The 24,631-nt window shown below is 38.1% G+C and overlaps 1 protein-coding gene across 6 annotated transcripts in view; it reads left to right on the top strand.

Moving 5' to 3' along the window:
* Positions 1-4,954: 4,954 nt before the first annotated feature.
* The window catches only part of CSDE1 (cold shock domain containing E1), a 40,693-nt gene continuing 21,016 nt past the window's right edge, over positions 4,955-24,631 (top strand). For 2 of the 6 annotated variants that reach the window (XM_025377366.1, XM_025377363.1), the window contains exons 1-5: positions 4,960-5,085; positions 12,768-13,153; positions 21,196-21,342; positions 22,970-23,168; positions 24,471-24,580. In XM_025377366.1, coding sequence (XP_025233151.1) covers positions 21,205-21,342; positions 22,970-23,168; positions 24,471-24,580 — 447 coding nt within the window. In that variant the 5' untranslated portion in view covers positions 4,960-5,085; positions 12,768-13,153; positions 21,196-21,204. Of the gene's footprint in view, positions 5,086-12,767; positions 13,154-21,195; positions 21,343-22,969; positions 23,169-24,470; positions 24,581-24,631 lie in introns of all 6 variants that reach the window. The other 4 variants (XM_025377375.1, XM_025377367.1, XM_025377377.1 and 1 more) reach the window with 2 other exon arrangements.

The following is a 24,631-nucleotide window of genomic DNA, read 5'->3' as shown; positions in this document are numbered from 1 at the left end:
TAGTGCAGGGGCAATATGCTGCCAGTCTCTTTGCTAAAGCATAGTAAGAATCACCTTTATTCCAGTTCCCAACAAGTTCCTCATCTCCAACTGAGACCACTTCAGCCTGGACTTCATTGTCCATATTATTATCAGCATTTTAGTTCCAAATTTTCCCACATCTTCCTGTCTTCTAAGTCCCCAAATCTCTAGGAATTTCCAAACCTTCCCACATTTTCCTTTCTTCTTCTGAGTCCTCCAAACTGTTCCAGCCCCTACCTGTTACCCAGTTCCAAAGTCGCTTTCACATTTTTGGGTATCCTTATAGCAGTGCCCCACTAACTCCTGATACCAATTTGTTGTATTAGTTCATTCTCATACTGCTATAAGGACACACCCAAGACTGGGTGATTTATAAAGGAAAGAGGTTTAACTCACTCACAGTTCAGCATGGCTGGGAAGGCCTCAGGGAACTTAACAATCCTGGTGGAAGGGGAAGCAAACACATCCTTCTTCACATGGTGGCAGGAAGGAAAATGAGTTCTGAGCAAAGGGGGAAAAGCCCCTTATAAAACCATCAGATATCATGGGAACTCTCTATCACAAGATAAGGAGCATGAAGGTAACTGCCCCCATGATTCAATTACCTCCCACTGGATCCCTCCCATGACATGTGGGGATTATGGGAACTACAATTCAAGATGAGATTTAGGAAAGGACACAGCCAAACCATATCAATAATGAAAATGGCTACAAATTTTCTTATTGGTAATCCAAAAATGATGACCGGACCTTACAATCACTACTGCCTTGGATTCAATAAAATAAGTGTAATTTACTCATTCCATGAATATTGTTTAAGTATTTACTGCATACGTAAGTCACTGTGCCAGGTTTTGGGGGCACAATGATGAACTAGAGAATTGAAGCTTATGCTGTAGTTCAGAGGGATGAGCAATAAACAAATGGAAACTGATAGTTTAGTGGGTACTTTTACTTTAGAAAAGGCCTTTGTAAGGTGGTAACATTTGACGTAAGATCTGAATGATGAGAAAGTGCCTAAAGATTTGGGCTAGAACATTCCAGGAAGAGAAAACAGTAAATTCATGGGCCTTGAAGGAGGAACAAACTTACAATATTGGAAGAACCAGTTAACCAGGGGTTAGAGAATCTGGTGGGGACTATATCATTCAGGGCCTTGAAGAGCACAGTAAAAGAGTTTGGATTTATGTTAAATACAATTGGATTTCATTGGGATTGAGTTTTAGTTAAATTATAAATATTCTGTTGCTCTACCCTTCCCTCTATTAACTGACTCCCAGAGCTACAATGTTAGATGGTTACTTTTGGTGCAGCAGTTTAGCATGTCCACATAATTATCCCAGTAAGTGCAATGTTAACATTTTAAAGGGAAATGTTATACATTATACAAAGCTTTTTGCATTCTTATTTAAATTCTAACATCTGATTACATTAGTGGTATTATTATATTATTCTTATTTATATAATGCACTTTAACTGTTTAGAGGCTGGTTAAAGAATAAGTTTTGGGTCATAGGCCTATAGAACCAGATCTTAATTATTTACATTACTTCTTATGGAAATAATTCTTCTTTATGAATGTTTTTGCTCTAGAAGTATTATTTCTGTTCTGAAACCTTGGATGTGGACCCCTTTACCATCCACTATTATCATAATTTTATCTTATTTATTTAATTAAATATTTTTTAAGACCGTGTCTCACTCTGTTGCCCAGGCTGAAGTGCAATAGCATGATTATGGCTCACTGCAGCCATGACCTCCCAGGCTTAAGCAATCTTCCCATCTCAGCCTCCTGAATAGCTGGGACCACACACGCATCACCACGCGTGGCTAATTTTTAATTTTTTTGTAAAGACGGGGGTTCGCCACATTGCCCAGGCTGGTCTAGAACTCCTGAGCTCAAGTGATCCTCCCACCTTGGCTTCTAAAGTCTGGGATTACAGTTGTGAGCCACCGTGCCCAGCCTATCATAATTTTAAAAAAGAAGATCCTCTTTAGTTTTTCTAAACAGGGAGGACATGTCAGAAAACAACTCTTAAAACCTGGAATAAATTTAGCCTTATTTAATTTTTTAAAACAGCTCTACATTGACTGAATTTTTCTCATTTGACAGAGAAATGACAAAAATCTCACCCACCACTGCTCAAGAAAACCTTACAAACTGTAAGAAATGTTTACTTTTGATTCTAAAGTAGACTTCAAAGATAATGTGCTTATTTATTATTGTAGAGGGAAAAAAAGCACACAACCGTTATCAATTTCATTGTCTAAGTCTTTCAGAGTAGAAAACTAAGTATGATGAATAACTAAAAATAATTTCTGAAATTTTTTTTCTGATGGTGCCTTAACAGACTATCTTCCCAAAATCCATGTCACCCTGTTGCATAGGAGATGGTTTTCCAGTGATTTAACAAGTTTCTGATTTAATTTAAAAAAAATAAAAAGATAACCACAATTTTTCAGTTTTTGATTTGACTTCAAAATTCATCTGAAAAAAAATCATTATGTAGTGATCTAACAATGAAACCTACCTCTATTTATGGGTTTTACTTGTAGAAAGAGTAAATCATTTTCACTTGTGATTTACATCAAATTGCTCCACCTGTTACTTTCTTTAATGCATTAGAAGCTAAAGTGTATATTTCTGAGTTTATACAGATTTGCATTTTGTGTTAAATGTAAACCGATATTAATTTTGGAACAAGGAGGAATTTAAAGGAATTTAAAGGCAATTGTGATATATTCAGAATGACGATGATGAAATGATCATATAATTAAAGAAGGTTTTCAGAAGTTATGTGTAATGGTAGAAATCAAGGCTTTATCCTTTCTTATTAACAGTAATTGTATTGATAGAATTTAGTGAGACTTTTTTTTTTACATTTTCTATTGCTGTGATATTTGAGAATGTATGCTAAAAGTAGAATTACCTAATTGCCTAATTAGTTTCACATGACCTCATATCTAGTGCAAGAGCCTGGTACAGTTTCTCTATAACATTTGATTAGAATACACAGACCAGCTGTATTGCAGGAAGGGGAGATCTTGATTTAAGAACTGAGTGAAGTAAAAAAAACAGCTAGTTTGAAATATTTACATTCTGGGCCAGGCGTAGTGGCTCATGCCTGTAATCTCAGCACTCTGGGAGGCCGAGGTGGGCGGATCACCTGAGGCAGAGAGTTGTAGACCAGCCTGACCAACGTGGAGAAACTCCATCTCTACTAAAAATGCAAAATTAGGTCTGGTACGGTGGCTCACGCCTGTAATCCCAGCACTTTGGGAGGCCAAGGCGGGTGGATCACAAGATCTGGAGCTCAAGACTAGCCTGACCAACATGGTGAAACCGCGTCTCTACTAAAAATACAAAAATTAGCTGGGTGTAGTGGTGTGCGCCTGTAATCCCAGCTACTCAGGAGTCTGAGGCAGGAGAATTGCTTGAACCCAGAAGGCGGAGGTTGCAGTGAGCCAAGATCATGCCATCACACTCCAGCCTAGGCAACAAGAGTGAAACTCCATCTGAAAAAAAAAAAAAAAGTTTACATTCTGTACTTTCCCAGAAATACATTCCAATCTCTAACAATTTATCATACTGTTGTCCAGTGCTATTTATTCAACAAACTTTTGAGAGTTGTCGAGACCAGGCACTGTCAGCAACCAGGGATGCAAAGATGAATGTCATAAGCTCTGTGCTGGAGTATTACTACCTAGTAAAAACTAATAATTACAATAGAGTGAGCTATGAAAGCATTGAAAATGAAGCAAATATTTGTGCTTAGGAAAGCGTGGGAAGGCATCAGAGAGAGCAAAGGGGCACTTTTGAGGTGTTATACATGGGACCGGACACCAGCAACAAAGGTGGAGAGAAATTTTTAAACAGATGTGGGACACGGCCTCCTCTTAGAATTCAAGAGGTTTGAATTGAAGGTTATCTTTCCTTCATTGCACTTATTCCAGTGTGTACGTTTGGATTTATTTTTGTGATCATTAATGATGCTAGACTAAAAGTTCCTTGAGGACAAGACTATATCCGATTTTCTTTACAACTGTACACTTCCCAGTGATTACACATACAACATGTCAAATAAATGTGTTGTAAGCAAAAAGTGGGTAGGAGAGTACTCAGGAGACTGGCTGCTCATTATTTATCCAATACTGTCAAGTGAGAGAGCCAGTGAATCTGTGAAAATAGAAGCACTGAATCTGGGAAAAGCATTCCTCTCACCAGAGGAGCATGCTGTACTGTCTGACAGGGGATAATCCATGGAACTTCCTGTGGTCATAATTACCCATTTTCCTCCTTCCCTCTTCCCCCATTGGATGAATCATCTCTTTGCTCTTATTTCAACCTTTTAATTACTGATTCACCCTCTTTGATTACCTGACACAACAGGAATATCTTTGGTAACTTGAAAGGTCAGTTGACTGAATTTGTTTCATTTTGTTTAGTGATTATGCAGCCTTGCTCACTCTTGTGCATCTGTTGCAATGTTGTTCGTGGAAAACAAAGGTCTCATTTAGATTTCCAAATTACCTTGCTAAAAAACTGACTCTATACTAATGAAATTCGTCTAATGCAGTAGATGTAAGAAAGAATGCTTGCACTATGAGAAGAAACGAGTGTGAGGCCCTTCCGGATTTTTGCTGCGAAAAGATAAATCATTTTTTATGACTCCTGGATATGCCCTCAGAATTGTTCGCCTTCAAAGTTTACCCCATTATTGTGGGCTAAAACGTATTCAAACGCTCAAAGACTAGAGACGCCTAAAGCTACCCGCCACCGGTAGTGTCCAGGAGGAGTCAGTAAACACCCAGATTGCTTCCCGCAGCCCACCCAAGAAGGAATGTAAGGGAATGCAGCCACCATGTTGGTTGTGGTTAAGTGCAGCAAACTGCTTGGCGTCACTCAGCCCTGCTGCGCAAGCGTATTGAGAGTACGCTTCACTCCGCCCCTTCTCATGCACGAGCTCGGAGCGCGCAACTCTCGCGAGAGAAGCGAGATTTATTCCTACGTACCGGGCCGTGCTGCTTATGGCGGCGCTGGAGAGGGGGCGCTGAGCTGTTGGGGTGAGTACGACCTCAGGGTCCAACTGGCGGTAGCAAAAACCCAGGGGAAGGGCTGAGAATAAGACCAAGGCTAAGGGGAAAGCTTTCTGAGTCAAGGTGGGCACTCGTAGAGCTCTAGGTGGGGAAGAATGCACCCCAATTCCCTGCCCTGAGCTTTTTCATACGTCTCCCGTTCAACTGCCTGGGCCTCACGTCAGGTCGCAGAGCTGAAACCAGGAGTCGAGGCCAGCCGGCTGCGCGTTTTGGTAGTGGTGGTGGTGACTAAAGTGGGGGGAGGGAGCGAAAATGGAGGCTCCGACCGCAGCCAAGATGGAGGCATAGGGTGCGGGGCTCGGGCGCGGAGGCTGCTGGGAGCTGTAGTCTGGCGGCTTCCCCATCTGCCGCTTGGCTGGGGAAATGGGAACTACATGTCCCGGCGGGCGGGGCGAGGGGGTGGTGGCGCGGTCCTTTGTGTGAGGTTGGAAGAGCCTGAGACCGAGAAGAGGGGCCTGCTTTGACTCTGGACCCTATAGTTTGCTGGCCGTTACCTGCTTGGGAATCTGACTACCAGTACTAGAGCGCAGTGCGGCAGTGGCGCCTTCTTTGTGTATAGACTGAGACCCCGCTCCATCTAGATATTTAGGGGTAGTGCTTAAAGACAGCTTTCCCCAGCCACATCTGGTACAGCAGCGTGGCGGAATTGACATCGTTACTCCAGTCACCTAGAGCAGGGTCTCAGCACCCAACCTTCCCCGCATTGTCTCCCCTTGGGCTTCTTGGGAAAGGGAACCAGTCCCTAATCTTTTAGGCACGTGGCTCCCACCCCTCTATCTTGAGGAAAGGGCGTGCGCCTTGAAAGCTCAGTAGTGTCCTCCCTTCCACCTCCTCTAGCTCTGATGGTGCCAGCGCCTGGCCCACATTGTGCAATGAACTGCCTGGCTTCGTCATTGTATGTAGAATTTTTTGAAGTTCCCCCGTGGGAGACAGCTTAAAATTTTTACCATGATGTTTTATCAATACGAAATCTTAGTGCCAAGGTTCTTTTGCTTTAAGGTTTTCCCTTAGAAACACCCAGATGGCGGCCGTCTTGTTTAACTCACAGGTGAAGCAGAGAACGCTCCCTGAAACAGGCTTCAATCTGCAAAGAAAATCTGAACGTTGTTAGGCAAGTTAATTTTCGTGTTTTGCACCTTAAATGAGTAAAAGAATGTGGCGCTCTTTAAACAGTTGGGAGGCAGGGCGGAGAGGGAGAATGCTCAAAGGCACCGTGGTAGTTAAATCTTTTTGAGAGGCTTAAATTTTCATCAGGCTGGTATGAGCTGGCAGTTCTCAGCCACTGCTACTAACCTATTTTTTTAAAATGTAGGTTTCAAATTGTAACCCACAAATACAAGCTACACTTTTCTAAAATGCTGAGTAATTTTCATTTTGAGTAAAGGCAAACATTCTTGATACTACATTGAGGGGCACTGTAATACATACCTTGATTTTATTTTGGTATTGATATCCAATAATGTATATCCTTGGTGTGGGTAAGGAGGGGGTTTATATACTTGAATAGGCATATACCTGAGTCATAAAACCTGGATAAATATTCGGCTTTCTTTTTGTTTCGTTTTAGCCCTGGGACTAAAATAAAAGAGAAGCTAATAGTTTGGTTTTGCAGCTGTTCTGGATGTTTACCATCGAGATGAGTATTTATAGCAGCTGAGTTGAAAACTAAAGTATTTGAGGCACAGAAGATAGGTTTTCTTTTTTTGTGAGTAAGTTCTGACTTAAGTATGACCTTTAGCGAGTGTGGGTGAAAATCTGGTGAAGTCCTAGCAAATCAAAATTGAAAGTGTGAAAGCTGATGTGCAGTCCGGCTTTATCCCCTACCCTTATTTTTCCCTCCCCCCCCCCGCGAAGACACATCGTGTAGGGCCATCGATTTTTGTTTTATACAAACAAAATGCTAAAATATCAAATTATGCTGGAGTATATACATAACATTTAGTGTTCCAATGTTTTTTATTGCAGAGTTCAGTGGCACTAAGTCTATTGAAACTGTTGTGAGAGCCATACTTTCGACAAGGTAGTTAAAACATGGAAATTTTGGACCGATGTTCTCTTGGACAGATTTTTGAGGAATTGCATTTCAGGACTGTATTGCAAAATGAGATAAATATCTTGATCTTGTTAAACACAAAGAATTGATGTGCTTTCTTCTTAGCTTTGTCTTTGCAGAAAACAGAAGAGGAAGCACTTTGAGATCTATTTTGTAAGCTTTAATAGCTAGACTGTCTTAAGTGGTGAAACTACTATGGGTGAGAGTGACTTCCTGTTAAACCCTTCTGCCCAGTCAGGATTTTAAAAATTCCTTTGTTTTGATATTAGAATGTTTTCCACTTGCATGTGTGGGTACCTAGTTAAAAAGAACACAAAACTTTTTAATATTTTAATGTCCTTTTATGCTGAGGTAAAACTGTGTGACTGAAAATTATCAGTTGCCATATGTTGCACATGTAAGCTATCCGTTGATTTGCAGCTACAATCAGTACATAACCAGTTATTTGCATTTCTGTTTCTCCAATTTAGTAACAACAAGCTTCTGTGCTAGATACTGCCTACTTTTATTAGTGAAAATCTTTGCTCAAGACCCTTACATTTACTTCCTGTTGCTAATTGGCACAATAGTGCTTTTTTAGACCCCTGCTCAGTTTATACCTACTCTGTGGAACATGGTAGCTGCCAGCCACGTGTGGCTGTTGTGCACTTGAAGTGTGGCTAGTTTGAATTGAAATGTGCTGTGATTGTATAATAACATTGGATTTCAAGGAATGTAAAAGTGTCAATTTTTTACATTGATTCTGTAGAGAATAACATTTTGGGTATAATTGGTTAACTAAGATATTTAATTAAAATTCCTTCTGTTTCTTTTGACTGTAATATGGTTACTAGAATTAAAATTACACATGTGGTTTGCACTGTATTTCTGTTGGACAGTGCTGGTCTGTGTTGTTTTCTGATGTGTCTAGAGTGTTTCTTCAGCATCTTCCCACACTACCATTTGTCCTGCTTAAAAGTATTAGACTTCTGGGTGTATGTATAAGCAGTTAAGTGATAGATAGTTTTAAATATCTCAGTAGCTGTTTAGATAATTAATCCAGCGCAGTTGTTACTACTAAACAGATACAAAAAGATAGCTGAGTCGGTTTGAGTTTATTTTTTTACTCAACAGGTGACTTAGGTTGGTTAATTATCTAGACTTTATCATTTACCTTAGATCCTAAAGTGAAAATGAATTAAGACCTATTAAGCACTTCAGTTATAAACTGTGGTGCTCAATGAAATGTCAGGCAATAGAGAAACTTTTCAGTCCTATGCTACCTATTTGGGTCTTTGTTTTTCCCGCCTAAAAGAAGATAGTGCCTGAAGGAAGTGGGTTAGGTGAGCAGACTTTTGTAGACTGGCTTAGTCTTTTATTAACTTTTCCCAAAGTCAGTGCTGCCCATACTTTCAAAATAATTTGTCAAAATAATAGGTAGTGTGATACATTTTAGATGGATTACTTACCACATAAATGTATTAGTTTAACCTCTTGATTTAGTGCCTACTATGTCATGGCTTATGCTAGGCCTTTGAGGTAAAACAGCCAACTGAGGAAGACATGAAATAAAACAGGTGGTGGCCAGGTGGGGTGACTCGCACCTGTAATCCCAGCACTTTGGGAGTCTGAGGCGGGTGGGTCACTTGAGGTCAGTTCGAGACCAGCCTGGCCAACATGGTGAAACCCTCTCTGCTAAAAATACAAAAATTAGCCAGCCAGGCGTGGTGGTACACGCCTGTAATTGCAGCTACTCGGAAGGCTGAGGCAGGAGAATCGCTTGAACCCGAGAAGTGGAAATTGCAGTGATTAAGTAATACTACTATTTCCATGCTGAGCAAAGGGAAAAGGAGTTGATTAGTTAGCACTCAGGGAGATTCTCAGATACACATTTAAATTGTTCACTAGTGTTTTTATTGGTACCCTATAGTGGGTTTGTGGGGGTGATTTTTTTGAGTCAGCATCTCACTGTCGCCCAGGGAAGAGTGCAGTGGCACAATCAGCTCACTGCAGCCTCAAACTCCTGGACTTAAGCGATCCTCTTGCCTCAGCCTCCCGAGTAGCTGGGACTACAGGTGCGTGCCACCACACCCAGTGAATTTATTTTTTGTTTCTAAAATTGTTTGTAGAGACAGCGTCTCACCATGTTGCCCAGGCTGGTCTCAAGCAATCCTCCCACCTCGTCCTGCCACAGTGCTGGGGATTACAAGTGAGAGCCACCGCCCCAGCCCAATACCCAGTGTTCTGTGTGACTTAAGTTTCAAGCTTTTAGGTGGATGGAGGAGATGCACTTACCTTCCTAGGGTTAAGGCAAAAGAGTTGGTTAGTAGCACCAATTAATGTTAATCTGGGCATGAGTGGATAGTCTTTTATATTAAAATGCCTGAGCAATACCTTGAAGTTCTTCAGTAAGTGTTAATTTAATTGAAAAACATTTATTTAACTGCAGAAGTTGTGAAGATGTTAATTCGGCCAGTAAATTATTCATGACTGTTGGTGGGTTCGTTTGAGCTTTAGTAGCTCCTAATAGACCTCATTAGTGCCTAAGAATGGCCCTGCAATACTCCAGAGTTTCGGTTCCAGAAATCTCTTTTTGTGTTACTGTATCTTGGAATTGACAGTTCTTAATGTAATACAACAACCTAGACTGGATTAATCCAGTTCAAGTTTTTCAAGATAACTTGCTTTCTCCGTCTTGAGTTCTTTGGGTTCATTAATAGACCTAAAGTATTAAGATAAAACCAATATACACAGTCCATATTTTTTAAAGAAGAGATTATTTCTTGATTGGATAATTAAAACTTCATACAATTAAAGGTGGTATAACTGTTTACAGTTGAATTGTGGTGTCCTTTTGCTTATTAAGGATTAACTACCTTTTTCCTTTGGTTGTTTATGGCAGCACTGTATTAGGTGCTAAAGGAGGCTGTGATAAATTTGAGTTTACCTCTCAGAAATTTGAAATAGAATTGGAGGAACAAGATACATAAAAACATGAAGTAAACAAAGTACAGAAATTGCTTGGTACCACTTGCCGCAAATTGCTTGATGCAGGCAGTGGATGTTACTGCCCCATTCTTTAGTAGGAATTAATGAGTCTGCTAGAATGGTCAAGAAAGGCTTTTTGTCACCTTGAAGATCACAACAGTATTTTTTTGTGGGAAGACCCATATAAACAAAGGTGGCTAGAATTCAGGAATTTCCCAAGAGTTGTGTTTAAGGATTAGGCAAGGTAATGGACTTCTGGGAGAACTGGAACACAGTAGAGAGTACGAATGGGAGGTAGAATGGAGACACCTGGAATAGTAGTTCTTAATTTTGGTTGGAAGTCAGAAACTCTTGGGGCAGATTTGTGGCTGGGGGGTGGGGGGAGATAACAATGCCTGGCACCTAACCTAGTGTAGTTAAATTTAGAATCTTTGTATGGGACTCAGGCTTTGATTTTGTTTATTTTTGTTTGTTTGTTTAAGGTTGCTGGGGGCGGTGGATAGCCAGGATTAAAAACTTCCCATCTAGAGTGGTGGAAAAATAACTGAAGATGTTTGATAGGGGAGATGAGAAGTGAAATTGGAGGGTTTTTGTTTTGTTTTTTGAGACAAGGTTCTGATCTGTTGCCCAGGCTGGAGTGCTGTGTCGCTGTCCTGGTCTCTGCAGCCTTGACTTCCCAGTCCTCAGTAGCTGAGACTCCAGGCGTATATCACCATGCCTGGCTAATTTTTTGTATATTTAGTAGAGATGGGGTTTCTCCACGTTGCTCGGACTGGTCTTGAGCTCCTGGGCTCAAGCAATCCTCCTGCCAAGGCCTCCCAAAGTGTTGGGATTACAGGCGTGAGCCAGCTCACCTGGCCAAAATTCAAGTTTTTTGATAGTCTGGTGGTGGTATGTGACAGAAAATGGAAAGTGTGTACACTGGAATTTGGCGGATATATTAGACACCTGAGCTAAAATACGTCATTTAGTAGAACAAGAGATGGATACAAATGATATCGTGAGGGAAATACTAACACAACTTGCAACATTGGGTATGGCGATGGAGAGGGAAAGAATCAAGATAGTTAAAGTGGCCCTACCTCAGACCAGTTATATTCCTCTGAGTGGGGGCTGGGCATAGGGTTTTTTTTTGTTTTTTTTTTTAAAGCTTCCCAAGTATTTGAGCACCATTACCCTCAGACATATATCTAGTCTGGGTAATAGAATGATGTAAAGTTGAAAGATCAGACAAGTGTATGTAACATTTGATGTTTGAAGGAACAATATAAAGTCATGGGATGTTAGATAATAGAAAATGGCCAGATCAGCTATTATTGAGTTTTTATTTTGCATGTGAGGAAAGTGAAACCTAGAGAGATTAAATAACTTGTTCATGGTATTTACTAGTACCAGTGATTGAGATTATGCTCTTCTGGTCTGAGCTGTTTCATCAGCTCTGATCTCTCACCTGATAATCATTCTTCTGATGTTTTCAAATATATTATCCATTTCTCAGCATGTCCACATTTTTCTTCTCCCTGTAGAAATAATTTTCGTTAACGCCATTTGGTTAACTTTGGATTCAGTGCAAAATAGTTGTTTATTTTATAGCTAATATAAAGCAGAAATGTAATTTTTACTGACAAATACATTTTATTTCTCTTCTATAGACATTTCTCATCTATTTACTGCAGCAGTGCAAATGAGATTTCTATTTGCTCACTAAGTCATCTCCTATAGGATTTCAAGACTTAATACCACTTTCATCAAAAACTAAGGCACTGTTTCCTGTTATATCAAGTTGAAATGCTTCATAATCTGGCTTCACTACACCTGTCACACTACATATCCTATTTCACTTCAGCCCAGTTCTCTGTTCTCCAGGCTAGCCTGTTGATTTTCCTCTGAAACAACAAGCCACACTGTTGCCACGGGCATTCGTGCAGAAGACTTCATTGATGCCGGGCTTAGAAAATCATAGAATGCATGGTTGCTTCTCTCAAGAAACTTAGAATTTAGTTGCATATTCTAGCTTGACTTACGTGCTATTTCATGCCTAGAACACTCAGCTATTTGCCTGATTTTCCAGATTCAGTTCAAATTCCACTTATTTAAAAGCTTTCTCTATACTTGCCATGTTGCTTTGATGCACATGCAGTTCTGGATAAACAATAATATTTCTAGATAGTCTGTGACATAATAGATATCTAGATGCTAATTGAGCAAAATAATTTTTGGCGTTTTTGTCCTATACTCTTTTTTTTTCATGTATAAATCTTGTGTTCTCAGCAAGATTGTCTATGCCTTCATGGCAGGGACTTCTTTTATGTTTTCCACAGAGCTAGATCATTATAAAATACTTGCACTAAATTAAATATTATGCCATGTAACTGAGCTTATTTGGGGAAGAGGTCAATAAAGACTATGGAATAATTTGAGGTCTTGGGTATGAGATACCAAAGGAGGTAGTTGTTAGTACTTGAGAGATTGCTCTAAATAACATCAAATGAGCATGCTTCCAGGTTTTCTGTATTACTTGCATGACCTATGATTCTAAGTTAATGAAATGAGTTCGTCCCTCTTCTCACCCACTGTCCCTGATTATTTTATATATGTTATACTTAATGTCTTCATTTTTTACCTCTAGTATGAAGTGTAACAGAACAGACTTTACCACCTGAAACTGCTGCTTCAAGTTCAGATCAGGCAAGGAACAAACCTCGTAACAACTAACAAGACCAAAGAAGAGTACACTTAAGTTGAAGACACAACACTTGATCTGAAACAAGAAGTTTGTGCCTACTCAACAGCTTTGAAAGAGCACTTCCCAACGCTGCTAGTAGTCTTTGTTTTCTTCAGTGCTGTACTGTGAGATTGCCCGGTACAGCAGCAGTTGTATTCTTTATTAGCTTGGTAGATCATTTTCTCTCGCTCTTTTTTTTAATACTAGCAACTTTCATCCTTTGAAACGTGTGCTGAAAAGAAGAATCAGCAAATACTACTGAAAGTGCAATATTCGATTATCACTGCGAGGTAGGTTTGTAATTTCCTATTAAGAATCAGTTCCATAATTCTGGATTTCCTGATTATTTGGTCAAATATAAAATCTTTATTCTTTTCTAAAGGTATTCAGAAGACAGTTTTTCTATTCTCAACTAGTATGAAATATCAACACTATCTCTTGTTAGATAAGGACAGTGTTTATGGTCAAAACAGATTTTTCACACCAGATTATATTAATACATGCTGATCTCTCGACTTACTGGTCTCTTAGAGAAGCTCTGTCTGTACTATTTAGAAGTTAGGATTTCAAATAAGAATGCATTGCAGTCTTTCCACGAGGGTCTGTGAAACTTTGGTGATATTTGTTACTGACATCTGTTTCTCTCTCTTCAATGTTAGCTTCTTGAGGGAAGAACCTTGGTTTATATCCATACCTACATTTACAGTGCATATTTATGAATGGTATACAGTGCATATTTGTGAAAGAATGGTTGACATGCCTACTGTATTGTTAGGCATTGCTAGTGCTGAAATATAATGAGTGAATAAGATATTAGTGGACCTGCAATACAGGACGATTTGTTACACAGGATCACAGTTTAATATAGGCTAAAAGATATTCATAAAATATTAAGAATATAACTGAAGCTGTTCCCTTGAAGGTAAGGAGGAGGGTAAAGAAAGCCTACAGAGAAAGGATATTTGAAGGTGAGTAGTACCTTGTTAAGAGGGAGAAGAGACATTGGTAGAGGTATAGAGACAACAGAATTAGCAGATTCAGGGAGACCTGAAAGCACATGGTATATATTAAGTTGTTCATTATGAACAAAGTAGAGAATACAATTTTGTGGGGAGAGTTACGAAAGGGAAGTTTGCTGGAGGCTTGGCCCAATACATTTGTCTTTATTCTCTAGGAGAGCCATCAGATGTCTATAAGCAAGGGCTTAATGGGTTTTTCCCCCGAAAGTAAGATAGCTTTATTGCTTCACATTTTAAAGTAATATTCAGAAGTGTACCTTTAAAAGACAAATGGTGACACTTTTGAGGGAAAGGCTGAGGATGGGAAAATCTGTCAAAAGCAGTGGATCAAGTATAAGGAAGATAAAAGCTAAGGTTTAGGTAGAGAAAAAGGTAGATGCTGAATGTTCTGATGATAGAAGTGAGGACTTGGAGACCAGTTGATTCTGAAGGTAAATGTAGAGGGAATGACTTTATCAAATCCAGTTGTCCAAGCTAGAAACCATTGTTCATAGGAATAGGGAAGTTAGCGTAGTAACTTACTGATATTAAAATATATAGTGGAAATCTATTGAGGTTATTAGCAATCTGAAGTTGAAGGAAATACGCTAGTACAGAATATTAAACTGGTTAACTTTGAAGGTTGGCTTGTGAAGAGCAATTTTCCTCTTTAATCTTTAGTTTCCAGATTTTCTAAAGTTAGTAGACATAAAGGAATTCAGAAAGAAGTCATCAGATTATAGGTAATAAAGGAAGAAGCACCAATGAAGAGAGCAAAGAAGTAGAAGTCAGGAAGAAGCACCAAAGATAATTTCAAGAAGTCAATGGTAAACATTTTTTTAAATGCTACAGAGGTCAAATAAAATGAAGAATGAAAGTAAGTCGTGCAGTTACAAAAGCTTCACTGCTATTTCAAGAAGCACTTAGGACTTTATTTCCAATTTATTGAAGGATTATGTAATAGTGTTGATGACCTTACTGTGCACTAGAATATTCCTTAACTAAAAACTAGTAATATTATCTATGTCTCATAAACAGACAGTTACTTAATTTTAAGGTAACTGTACCATTTAGTTTTTCTATTTGTTTCTTCTTACCTTAGCTGATTTTTAAAGAATTAGAGTTTTAGACTAGTTGTTATGGATTCTGTTGGATTAGCTAAGGAAGATTAACACAAATTGAAACCACAATTTTATGTTCTGAAGGATAAAAGATTAGATTTTTTTTTTTTTTTTTTTTTTTTTGAGACGAGTCTTGCTCTGTTGCCCAGGCTGGATTACAGGCGTGCATCACCACACCTGGCTGATTTTTTGTGTTTTTAGTAGAGATGGGGTTTCACCATGTTGGCCAGGCTGGTCTCGAACTCCTGACCTTGTGAGCCACTGTGCCTGGCAAGATTAGATATTAAGGCTTTCATTTCATTGACATGATTTATAGAAATAGATTTAAAGAAATGCTTTTTGTTTAGCGTAATCTTTGTATTCCGAATATTAGTTTACTACATGAACATTTTAATATATAAATGTATCCATAGCTGTCTAAAAATTACATGTTTACATAGTTACAAAGAAACCACAATTGGGATGAAGATTTTTAGCAGTAAAACATGGCCGTGGTTGTACAGTTGTGAAATAGTTCAGTGAAAGGGGACACACACCTAAGGAAACAGATTTGGTAATGCAATGGAACCCCCAGATTTTAAAGGGGGGTTTTGTATAGTCAGTAAAAATAATACATAATTAGGAACAAATACATATGGAAGGGTAGAATTAGCCATAAAATGGCAAGAAAGAACAAGGACTGTAAAACATTTGTTTGACGTGTGAAAATAGACCTGAATTGTTTGGTGAATGATTTGATCCAGGTAGTCTAAAGGTGAGAGACAAGAGGAAAGCAAAACTAGAAAATTCCTGTCATGCTCCTAGTTTTTTTCTGCTGAATGCAATAATTTTCATACTTGAAACATAGCAAAGCAGAGAAAACCAAAGCCCCAGATGAGTGAGAAAGTAACAGGATTACTTGGCAGTTGCTAAGGTGCTAGTTACTAGGTGTGTGATAGTAGTCAAATAGAGACCTATGACAGAAACTGTCAGTGTCCTGATTTTTCAGTCAGATGTGGGAACTGTTGAACTTACTTTTCATCTCTAGCAAAAACCCCAGAGCCAGTGAATAAAAAACTTGACAGAGTAGCTCATGATAGCATAATGGTCAGTATGGAGAAATGTTGGATGGATAACAATTAAAAGAGGTTAGTAAGAGACTGATTTTAGAGAAGTCTCCAGGTGTATGCTGCCAGATGCTATCCTTGCCCTGCTTTTTTCAGAGACCTAATAAGTAGTTACGTGAGTACCTGTGTGCTACGTAAGCACTTATTTTAGGCTTTTTACATGAAGCAACTCATTTAACTATCTCAACAACTGTGTGAGACAGGTATTAAGATAGGAGAATGAATGATTAAAAGATACACTACACAGAGTCTGATAATTTAAAATTAGTCACCAAATTGAAATACTAGATTAACCAACAGAAGGCATTTTAAAAGCATTAGGTTATAGTTTTTTATTTAGGAACAAATGATCCATTACAGAGGAACTGAAAGAAAACCTGATTTTGCTAATGTGATTTGTGAAGAAATGATGGGGATATTTTTTAGTTTTACAAAGTTATAAAACTTCAGTCTACAGAATCAAGGGGTGTAATCACTCAGTACCTTATATTGGTCGGGTACGTTAAGAATAGTCGTGAAATGCGCTTTAATGAATAATTACTTAGAAACCTATCCAGAAGACCGCAATTAGTGTGAAAAATGGTTGTGTTAAGAAAATTGAAAGAAACAGTGGAAGTCAAGGGGAGGTATGTTTGAGAATACAGGGTGGTTTTCTAAAGATCTTATGGTGAAATAGGCTACCTTTTCTAAAGTAATTGTTTGACAATCAGTAGAAGCCAAGCAGACCAGATTAGTGGGGAAAAACAACTTAGATCTTGTAATAAATTACAAAGCATAGATTTCCACCCCCTCTCCCCAAAGGAACTTGGAAACCAGTTAGGTGCTCCCACTTTACTTTTGAGGACAAAATCCCAGAGATGTTAGAAGTACTTGAGAGTCAGGGCTGAAAGCCAGTCTTTTGACTTTTATGTTCTTCAGGGAACTTCAGTTTATTTCTTGGGTTAGAAATGAAGTTTAAATTTGACCTGAGATTTGTTCCAGTTTTGCTTTTATTAAAGGAGGACTAATTTTGTTAATGACTTCTTCAGTTTTAAAAGTAAATATGCAGAAAAGGGTAGAAGGTCTAAACTTTATGAGGCTGGAGATATTTGTTTGTTGTGTTACCTACTATATGAGTAGAACCTAAAATAGTGCTGATGCATTGTACGAACTCAATTGTGGTTGAATGAATAGGGCAGTGGTTAAGAATGGAGTCAGAACTGGATTCTGTTCCCACATTTGCCATTTTTAGCAGTGTGCCCTTAAGATGGCTAAGTGTTTTCTCATCTGTGAACATTAAAGTAGATTTTCTGGTCTTTAAATACATTTGAAATCATACTGTATAAATATCTGATGTTTCATTTCCTATTACAGAATAAGCATTTTCCACATATTCTTTCCAATGAGCACATAGCATTACATAAGTTGCAATGACGTCTTGAACCATAAAGTGTGTTAGACTGTAGATTATTTCCAGGAATTTGCTACAAAAATATGTTTGTTAGAATACTTGTGCATAAAGGTTTTTTCACATTTCAGATTTCCCCAGGAGAGCTTTTCTGCAATGCAGTTGTTAAGAAAAGTATCTCCACATTTTGATACGTGTTGCTAAATTGCATTTCTAAATGTTGTACCAATTTACTACCATAAAAGTGTATGTGTTGTTCTTAGCTCACTTTTTCATTATTTTAAAATCTTACATCTTTGCTAATTTGGTATACGAAAGTATTAATTTGCTTTATCTGAATTTTTTTATTGCAAAAATTCAAAGGTTTTTTTATGTTTAATGTTTTGAGCTTTTGTGTTTAAAGTTTAATGATTGATATTCAAGGATGATTTGTTTACTCACTTAATCAGTAATTCAACATAGCACCTGCTCTGTGCCAGGCACTGTTTATCTAAAATCTAGGGATTTAGCTTTTAATAGAAAGTTATGCCCTCAAGAAGCTTATATTCTGGTAATTTAATTATACTGATTTGCCTAGAATCTTCAATACTACTCTGGTGTATATACACTTTTCCCCCTAGGTTTGAGTATGAAAGCTTGTGCTTTTTCTATAATCAGATATCAGTCCCTTGTGATTTTTTTTTTAAATTGATTTCAAATCTAGAAAGTTCCTCCCTTGCAAAGATTTTACAAATATACACATCCAGGGTGTGTGTGTGTGTGTGTGTGTGTTGTGTGTTTTGGGGTTTTAGTTTGTTTTATTGTCGTTGTTTTTGTTTTGAGACGGAGTCTCACTCTGTCACCCAGGCTGGAGTGCAGTGTCAGGATCATGATTTGACCTACCGGGCTTGGGTGATCCTCCCACCCCAGCCTCCTGAGTAGCTGGGACTATAGGCCTCCGGCTAATTTTGGCTAATTCTTGTATTTTTTGTAGAGACAGCATTTTGCCATGTGCCCAGGCTGGTCTCAAATTCCTGGGCTCAGGCAATCTGCTACCTCAGCCTCTCAAAGTGCTAGGATTACAAACATGAACCACTGAGCCTGGCTGGTTTTTAAATATTTTTTAAGACATTAAACTTGGTTCATTTGCATACAATTTTTATATGCTGTTAGGCAAGCAACTAAATTGTGGATTTTGTTTTCCCCTGTTTGAAAAAGAAGCCAAGTAACATTTACCTATTGGGTCCTTCCTACCACCAGCTTTGTTAGTGTCTTTAATTTTTTATAAACAAGGATCTGTTAAATTACTTCCATTTGTGTTCTACTTTTATGTGTTGTTTTTGTGATAACTTCCATTTTGCTTGTTTTTTGGTGGTGCTGATGAAGAAATATTTGCAATGCCATAAAAATATAGTTTAGCCAAATTATTAGGAATTCTTTGAAAAGTATTAACGTGTCACGTCTTATATAAAGTTGTTTGAGTGGTGCGTTTCCCGTTGGAAAAATAAAATAAAGGCATCCTCCAAATGGATAAAGGCTAGGGAAAGAGAGCTCTAGTCAGCAAAGATTCTGGGAGAAGGGGACAGCTTTTTCAGCTGTTTTGTTATGCATATAAGGATGAGACGAGACCCGAACAGTAGAGCCCAGATTCCAGCAGTCTTGTTGGGGAGCAATTTAGAGTCTTAAAAGAAAATTAGCTTTGATGCTTTCTGATTCTGGTTCAGTCTCCCTTTGGGTGAGAAAAACAGTATTTCTATCTCCTACCTGCAGAGATGTGTGGCAGGATTGGAGACTTGAGAATGGATTTTTTGCAGCTTTCAGGCATATATATTTCAGATAATATCATTGTGTTCTTGTTTAATGGTAATCAGAACTATAGTCCAAACATGAGGCCAGGTGCAATGGCTCACGCCTGTAATCCCATCACTTTGGGAGGCCCGGGGCGCCGGCGATGGGGGACGGATCTCTTGAGGTCAGGAGTTTGAGAACAACCTGGCCAACGTGGTGAAAACCCGTCTCTACTAAAAATACAAAAATTGGCTGGGTTTGGTGGCGCATGCCTGTAGTCCCAGCTACTTGGGAGGCTGAGGCAGGGGGATCACTTGAACCCAGGAGGTAGAGGTTGCAGTGAGCCAAGATCGCACCACTGCACTCCAGGCTGGGTGACAGGACGAGGCTCCATCTCAAAAATAAATTAATTAATTAATTCAGCCTGGGTGACAGAGCAAGACTGTGTCTTCAAAAGTAAATAATTAAATAAACATGAAAGAAGTACAGCTTGAAAGTCCCTCAGTGATCTAGAATAATGGTTCTCAAGGTAATTTTATACTGCTTGTCAATTAAAAACATGTATTGTCGGTAAGTGTATATATTTATAAATTGTGTGATTACAATTTTGTGTCTGCATTGTAAAACATAGTGGTACAAATAAATAGGAAAAATGTGGAGTGAGGGATATTATATAAAAAGTTTACTTGTGCAGAAATGTTCTGTTCTTGCTAGAAATACTGTGTTCTGGATTGCTGGTTTTTGAATGTTTAATTTTAAAAAGCTTTATAATACCATGAATTAGTATGAAGGGGATCAACATTTAGTGCATTGTATTGCAACTAATATAAATCCATATCATAGTCTTGATCTTAACTTTTTGGCATACTTGTCATATCTCGTTAGATGGTTTCTTAATGTGGAGGTTGAAGAACTAGTACTAGGAATAGAAATGTCAATTCCCATGCCCTTTACATGTGCTTGCCTTATCTTCCATCTGAGGTTCTTCTGCGGGAATCTTTCAACCATTTGTCTATTTGGGCTTTTTTTGTTTTTCTGGGTTGGAGTCTTGCTGTATTGCCCAGACTGGAGTGCAGTAGCACAATTTCGGCTCACTGCAACCTCCACCTCCTGGGTTCAAGCAATTCTCGTGTCTCCACCTCCTGAGTAGCTGGGACTGCAGACCCATGCCACCATGTCTGGCTAAATTTTGTATTTTTAGTAGAGACAGTCTTTTACCATGTTGGCCATGCTGGTCCCAAACTCCTGACCTCAAGTGATCTGCTCACCTCGGCCTCCCTGTGCTGTGATTACAGGTGTGAGCCACTGTACCCGGCCTCATCTGTCTATTTGTGAAGGTAGTTTAGTTACACTAGATAACTAAATTTGTGTATTTCCTTATCGGCCATACTGGAATATAGCAAGAGCAAATGAGTGAGGACTTCACTGTCGGCCTCTTATGGAGTTCTCCACTCTTCCCTCAGAATACCTGAGTAATACATGATACCATCTGACATACCAACTCGGTGAAACCTAGACTATAAATACATAGTAAATATTTATAAAAGCTCATTTTTATCTCTGGGCAGAAAAATAGTCCCAATTATTCTACACCCCATTGGATTATCTGTGTGTACTGTACTTTAGGGAGACTAGTGACTAAAAATGATAGGTTCTATTTAAAGTTGATTGGCATTGAAAAGAAATTGGACTGAATAGTCTCACTCCAACAACCATCAAGAGTCCTTGTGGCATTTTCAGAATTGTTGATATCGTCGTATGTTTTAATGGCTTAAAAAAAAAATACATTTCACCTTTTATAGTAATGTTAATTCTATATATTTCCTATGTCGATAGAAATCTGATTAATTATATTTTGCTAAACCCGAGCTAAAAATATATAAAGGTTGACTGTGAAATGTGCACAAAATTGTTATTGATCATAGTTATCAACATTATGCTATGTTATAACAGCTGTTTGAGATGGAGAACGTTTTTACTGTGTCGTCAGATCCTCATCCCTCTCCTGCAGCCCCTCCTTCACTTTCTTTACCCTTATCTTCATCTTCTACCTCATCTGGGACTAAAAAACAAAAGAGGACCCCAACTTATCAGAGATCTGTAAGTCAGGAAAGCAGTCATTCTCAGCTTACCTTGCTTTGTGTTAAGAGCATGACCTAGGATTGCCACTCATTCTGGTTGAAATATCCTGCAGACTCACCTTCTAACTTCCCGAATCATTTTTTTTAACTTCAGTCTTGAAAGATAACCCAGTAGGTTAGGGCCTTGCTCAAAGTATGTCCAAGAATCAGAAGCATTATTAACACCTTGGATCTTAATAAAGATGGAAAATCTCAAATCCCTATACGCACTGAGTCTGATTTTGTATTTTAACTTCTCATTTGAGAAGCCCTGGTTTAGAACCAGACTTTCTTGGTTTGAATCTTCTATTTGACTTTGGCAAGTCATTTAACTTCTCTTGTCTGTTTTCTCATTGGTAAAATGAGGCTAATACAATACTTTCTTTTGTAAAAGTTAAATGAGTTAATATATGTTAAACACAGAACAGTGGCTAGTGTAGAAGAATTAGAACGTAACCACCTACAGGTGTGGTGGCTTTAATTTACCTGATTTGACCACACATATCGTTGACTCCTACTTTTGTTTATCTTTCTAGAATTTGTTACTCTTTTTTCCTAATGAAAATGTATCCTTTTTATTAATAATGTCCAATATCCCACTTAAATGGAAATACTGATTATAAATGAGATTTTCAATGGAAGAGTCTAAAACATAATTGTAATGATTTGGAAATGTCATTACTATGGTAAATTATAGACCTAGGCTTTGCTAAGGATTTCGTCCTATTTTGTGCTTCACTTACAGTTTTTGTTGTTTTACTCAAAGAAAGGAAAATGGAACATCCAATGTGATAGTATTTTATGACCTAGGCAGATTACGTTATGTTGCTTTTAAATAGCTCCTGTTTCACTAAAGAATGGGAAAGAAATGATAGTTACAGATTTCATCAGTATGTGAAAAGTGAAGGGTTTCTTTCAGGTAAAGATGTCTTTAAATGTACTTGTGAAATGATTCAGCATTTTTAAAATGGAAATGCTTTTGCTGTCTTGTAGTTTTGTTGTCTCAGAAGTTTTCTAATACACTATTTTGGATAGTCTTTCTTTAAAGGACCGAAGCATGAATTACTCTGAGATTTTCTAGTTTAAGTATTGCATAGAAAGTTTATTTTATTGTGTTAATCTTTACTAACTTGAAATATGCCTTCCAAATGCATGACTTACTAAATTGTATTAAGGTATCAGCTGAAGTTTCAAAATAGTGTTACCAAATCTCTTAAGAGTCTTTGGTAGTTAGTGGTCACTGTCTCTTAATGTTAATTACCCTTGTTCTGAATTTGTTTTAGTAATTTTCAGTTTATGTAAAGGCAGCATTTACTGATGTAGTTGTCATATGTTAATAGTAAACCCCAGAAATTCTATTTTTGTCTGGTAAGTGGAAATTCTACCATAATTTGGGGCAGTTCCCCAATATAATAACTTAAATTGTTTCCTCTGAAATGTTTTATTAGCTAAATTAATGCTGCATTAATAAAAGTCCATAATCTTCCTTTCATTTTACTTTTTTTTTGCCTTTTTATATGGAAGATTTAGTGACTTATTAAACCAGACGTAATATGCCATGGAGATAATGTGCAGATACGTATATATTCTTTTTGTTTTTAAAACAGATGAGCTTTGATCCAAACCTTCTCCACAACAATGGACATAATGGGTACCCTAATGGTACTTCAGCAGCACTGCGTGAAACTGGGGTTATTGAAAAACTGTTAACCTCTTACGGATTTATTCAGTGTTCAGAACGTCAAGCTAGACTTTTCTTCCACTGTTCACAGTATAATGGCAACCTGCAAGACTTAAAAGTAGGAGGTAATTTGTCAGTTCTCCTTTGTAAAAATGTAATCACAGAATTTGTCTTGCATATCAACTTGTTCATGAGTGTTTTTCAAAAAAATGTTTTATGTAAATAAAAACATTTTGGACTTTTCAGTTGTATTGTTTACTGAAGAATATCTGTATAAACCAGCAGAATCCTTAAAAGATATATTTGTTTATATTTACAATAAATGCTTGGAAGATTTCTTTGTTCCCCCTAATGATGGCTGTTTACCTGTAAGATTTTAAGCCAGTAGGAATATTGAACTTTTATAATGTTATAGTGTTACTTATGATTATTCTATCAGGTACTATTTGGGGTAGTACCTGAAAAAAGTAATTCTTAGAATGTCACCTCTTAGATTATATGGAAATTCATTTTGGCTGACACCATACAAATTATTTCACAGGTCTGGCATGGTGGCTCATGCCTGTATTCCCAGCAATTTAGAAAGCCAGGGCAAGCGGATTGCTTGAGTGCAGGAATTCAAGACCAGCTTGCAGCCTGGGCAACATGGCAAAACCCCATCTCTACAGAAAATACAAAAATTAGCTGGGGAAGATGGCTTGTGCCTGTAGTCCCAGCTACTAAGTAGACTGAGGTGGGAGGATCGCTTGAGTCCGGGAGGTAGAGGTTGCAGTGAGCCTAGATCGTGCCACTGCACTCCAGCTTGGGTGACAGCGAGACTCTGTCTCAAAAAAATCATTTTTATGTATTAAAGTGTTTGGCTTACTAAAGGACTGAAATTATGAGGCCTCTGTGCGTTTTTTAAAAACATGTTTGAGAAAAGAGTATAATAGCTAACAAGATGCATGCTATAGGAGCATTGTTTTGGTTAATCCTCATGGCAGTCCTGTTTGTTAAGAATTATTCTCCTTTTACATATGAGAAAACTGAGGTACAGAGGAGTTTAAAAAAAAAAACTTGCCAAAGGTTATGATTGTTAAGTAATCTCATTTTTAGTATGTGTAACTTCCATAAAAACTAAGATTAAGACATGGCTATCTTAGCCTAAGATGGTGGTTCTGAAACATTTTGTGTGTATCAGAATTACGTGGAAGGCTTGTTCAAACAGATTGCTATACTTGATCCCCAGAGTTTGTCTTTGGCTAGGACGAGAGTGAGGTCCAAGAATTTGCATTTCTTTTAAGCTCCCAGGTGGTGTTAATGCTGGTCCAGGGACCATGCTTTGAAAGCCACTGGTCTAAGGCGATTCAAATGCTATGTTTAGTTTGGAATCAATATATTGTTTCGCAAAAATTAGTTCAACAAATATAACACATTCTTTATTTTAGATGATGTTGAATTTGAAGTATCGTCGGACCGGCGGACTGGGAAACCCATTGCTGTTAAACTGGTGAAGATAAAACAAGAAATCCTCCCTGAAGAACGAATGAATGGACAAGTTAGTGACTTTGATGCTTTCTGTTTTTTTAGGGCCCTGCATTTGCATATC

This window comes from Theropithecus gelada, chromosome 1 (genome assembly GCF_003255815.1).
Source record: "Theropithecus gelada isolate Dixy chromosome 1, Tgel_1.0, whole genome shotgun sequence".
Classification (NCBI taxonomy): Eukaryota; Metazoa; Chordata; class Mammalia; order Primates; family Cercopithecidae; genus Theropithecus; species Theropithecus gelada.
The sequence above is the reverse complement of the archived record's forward strand: the minus strand, read 5'-3'. Positions and strand labels throughout refer to the sequence as shown.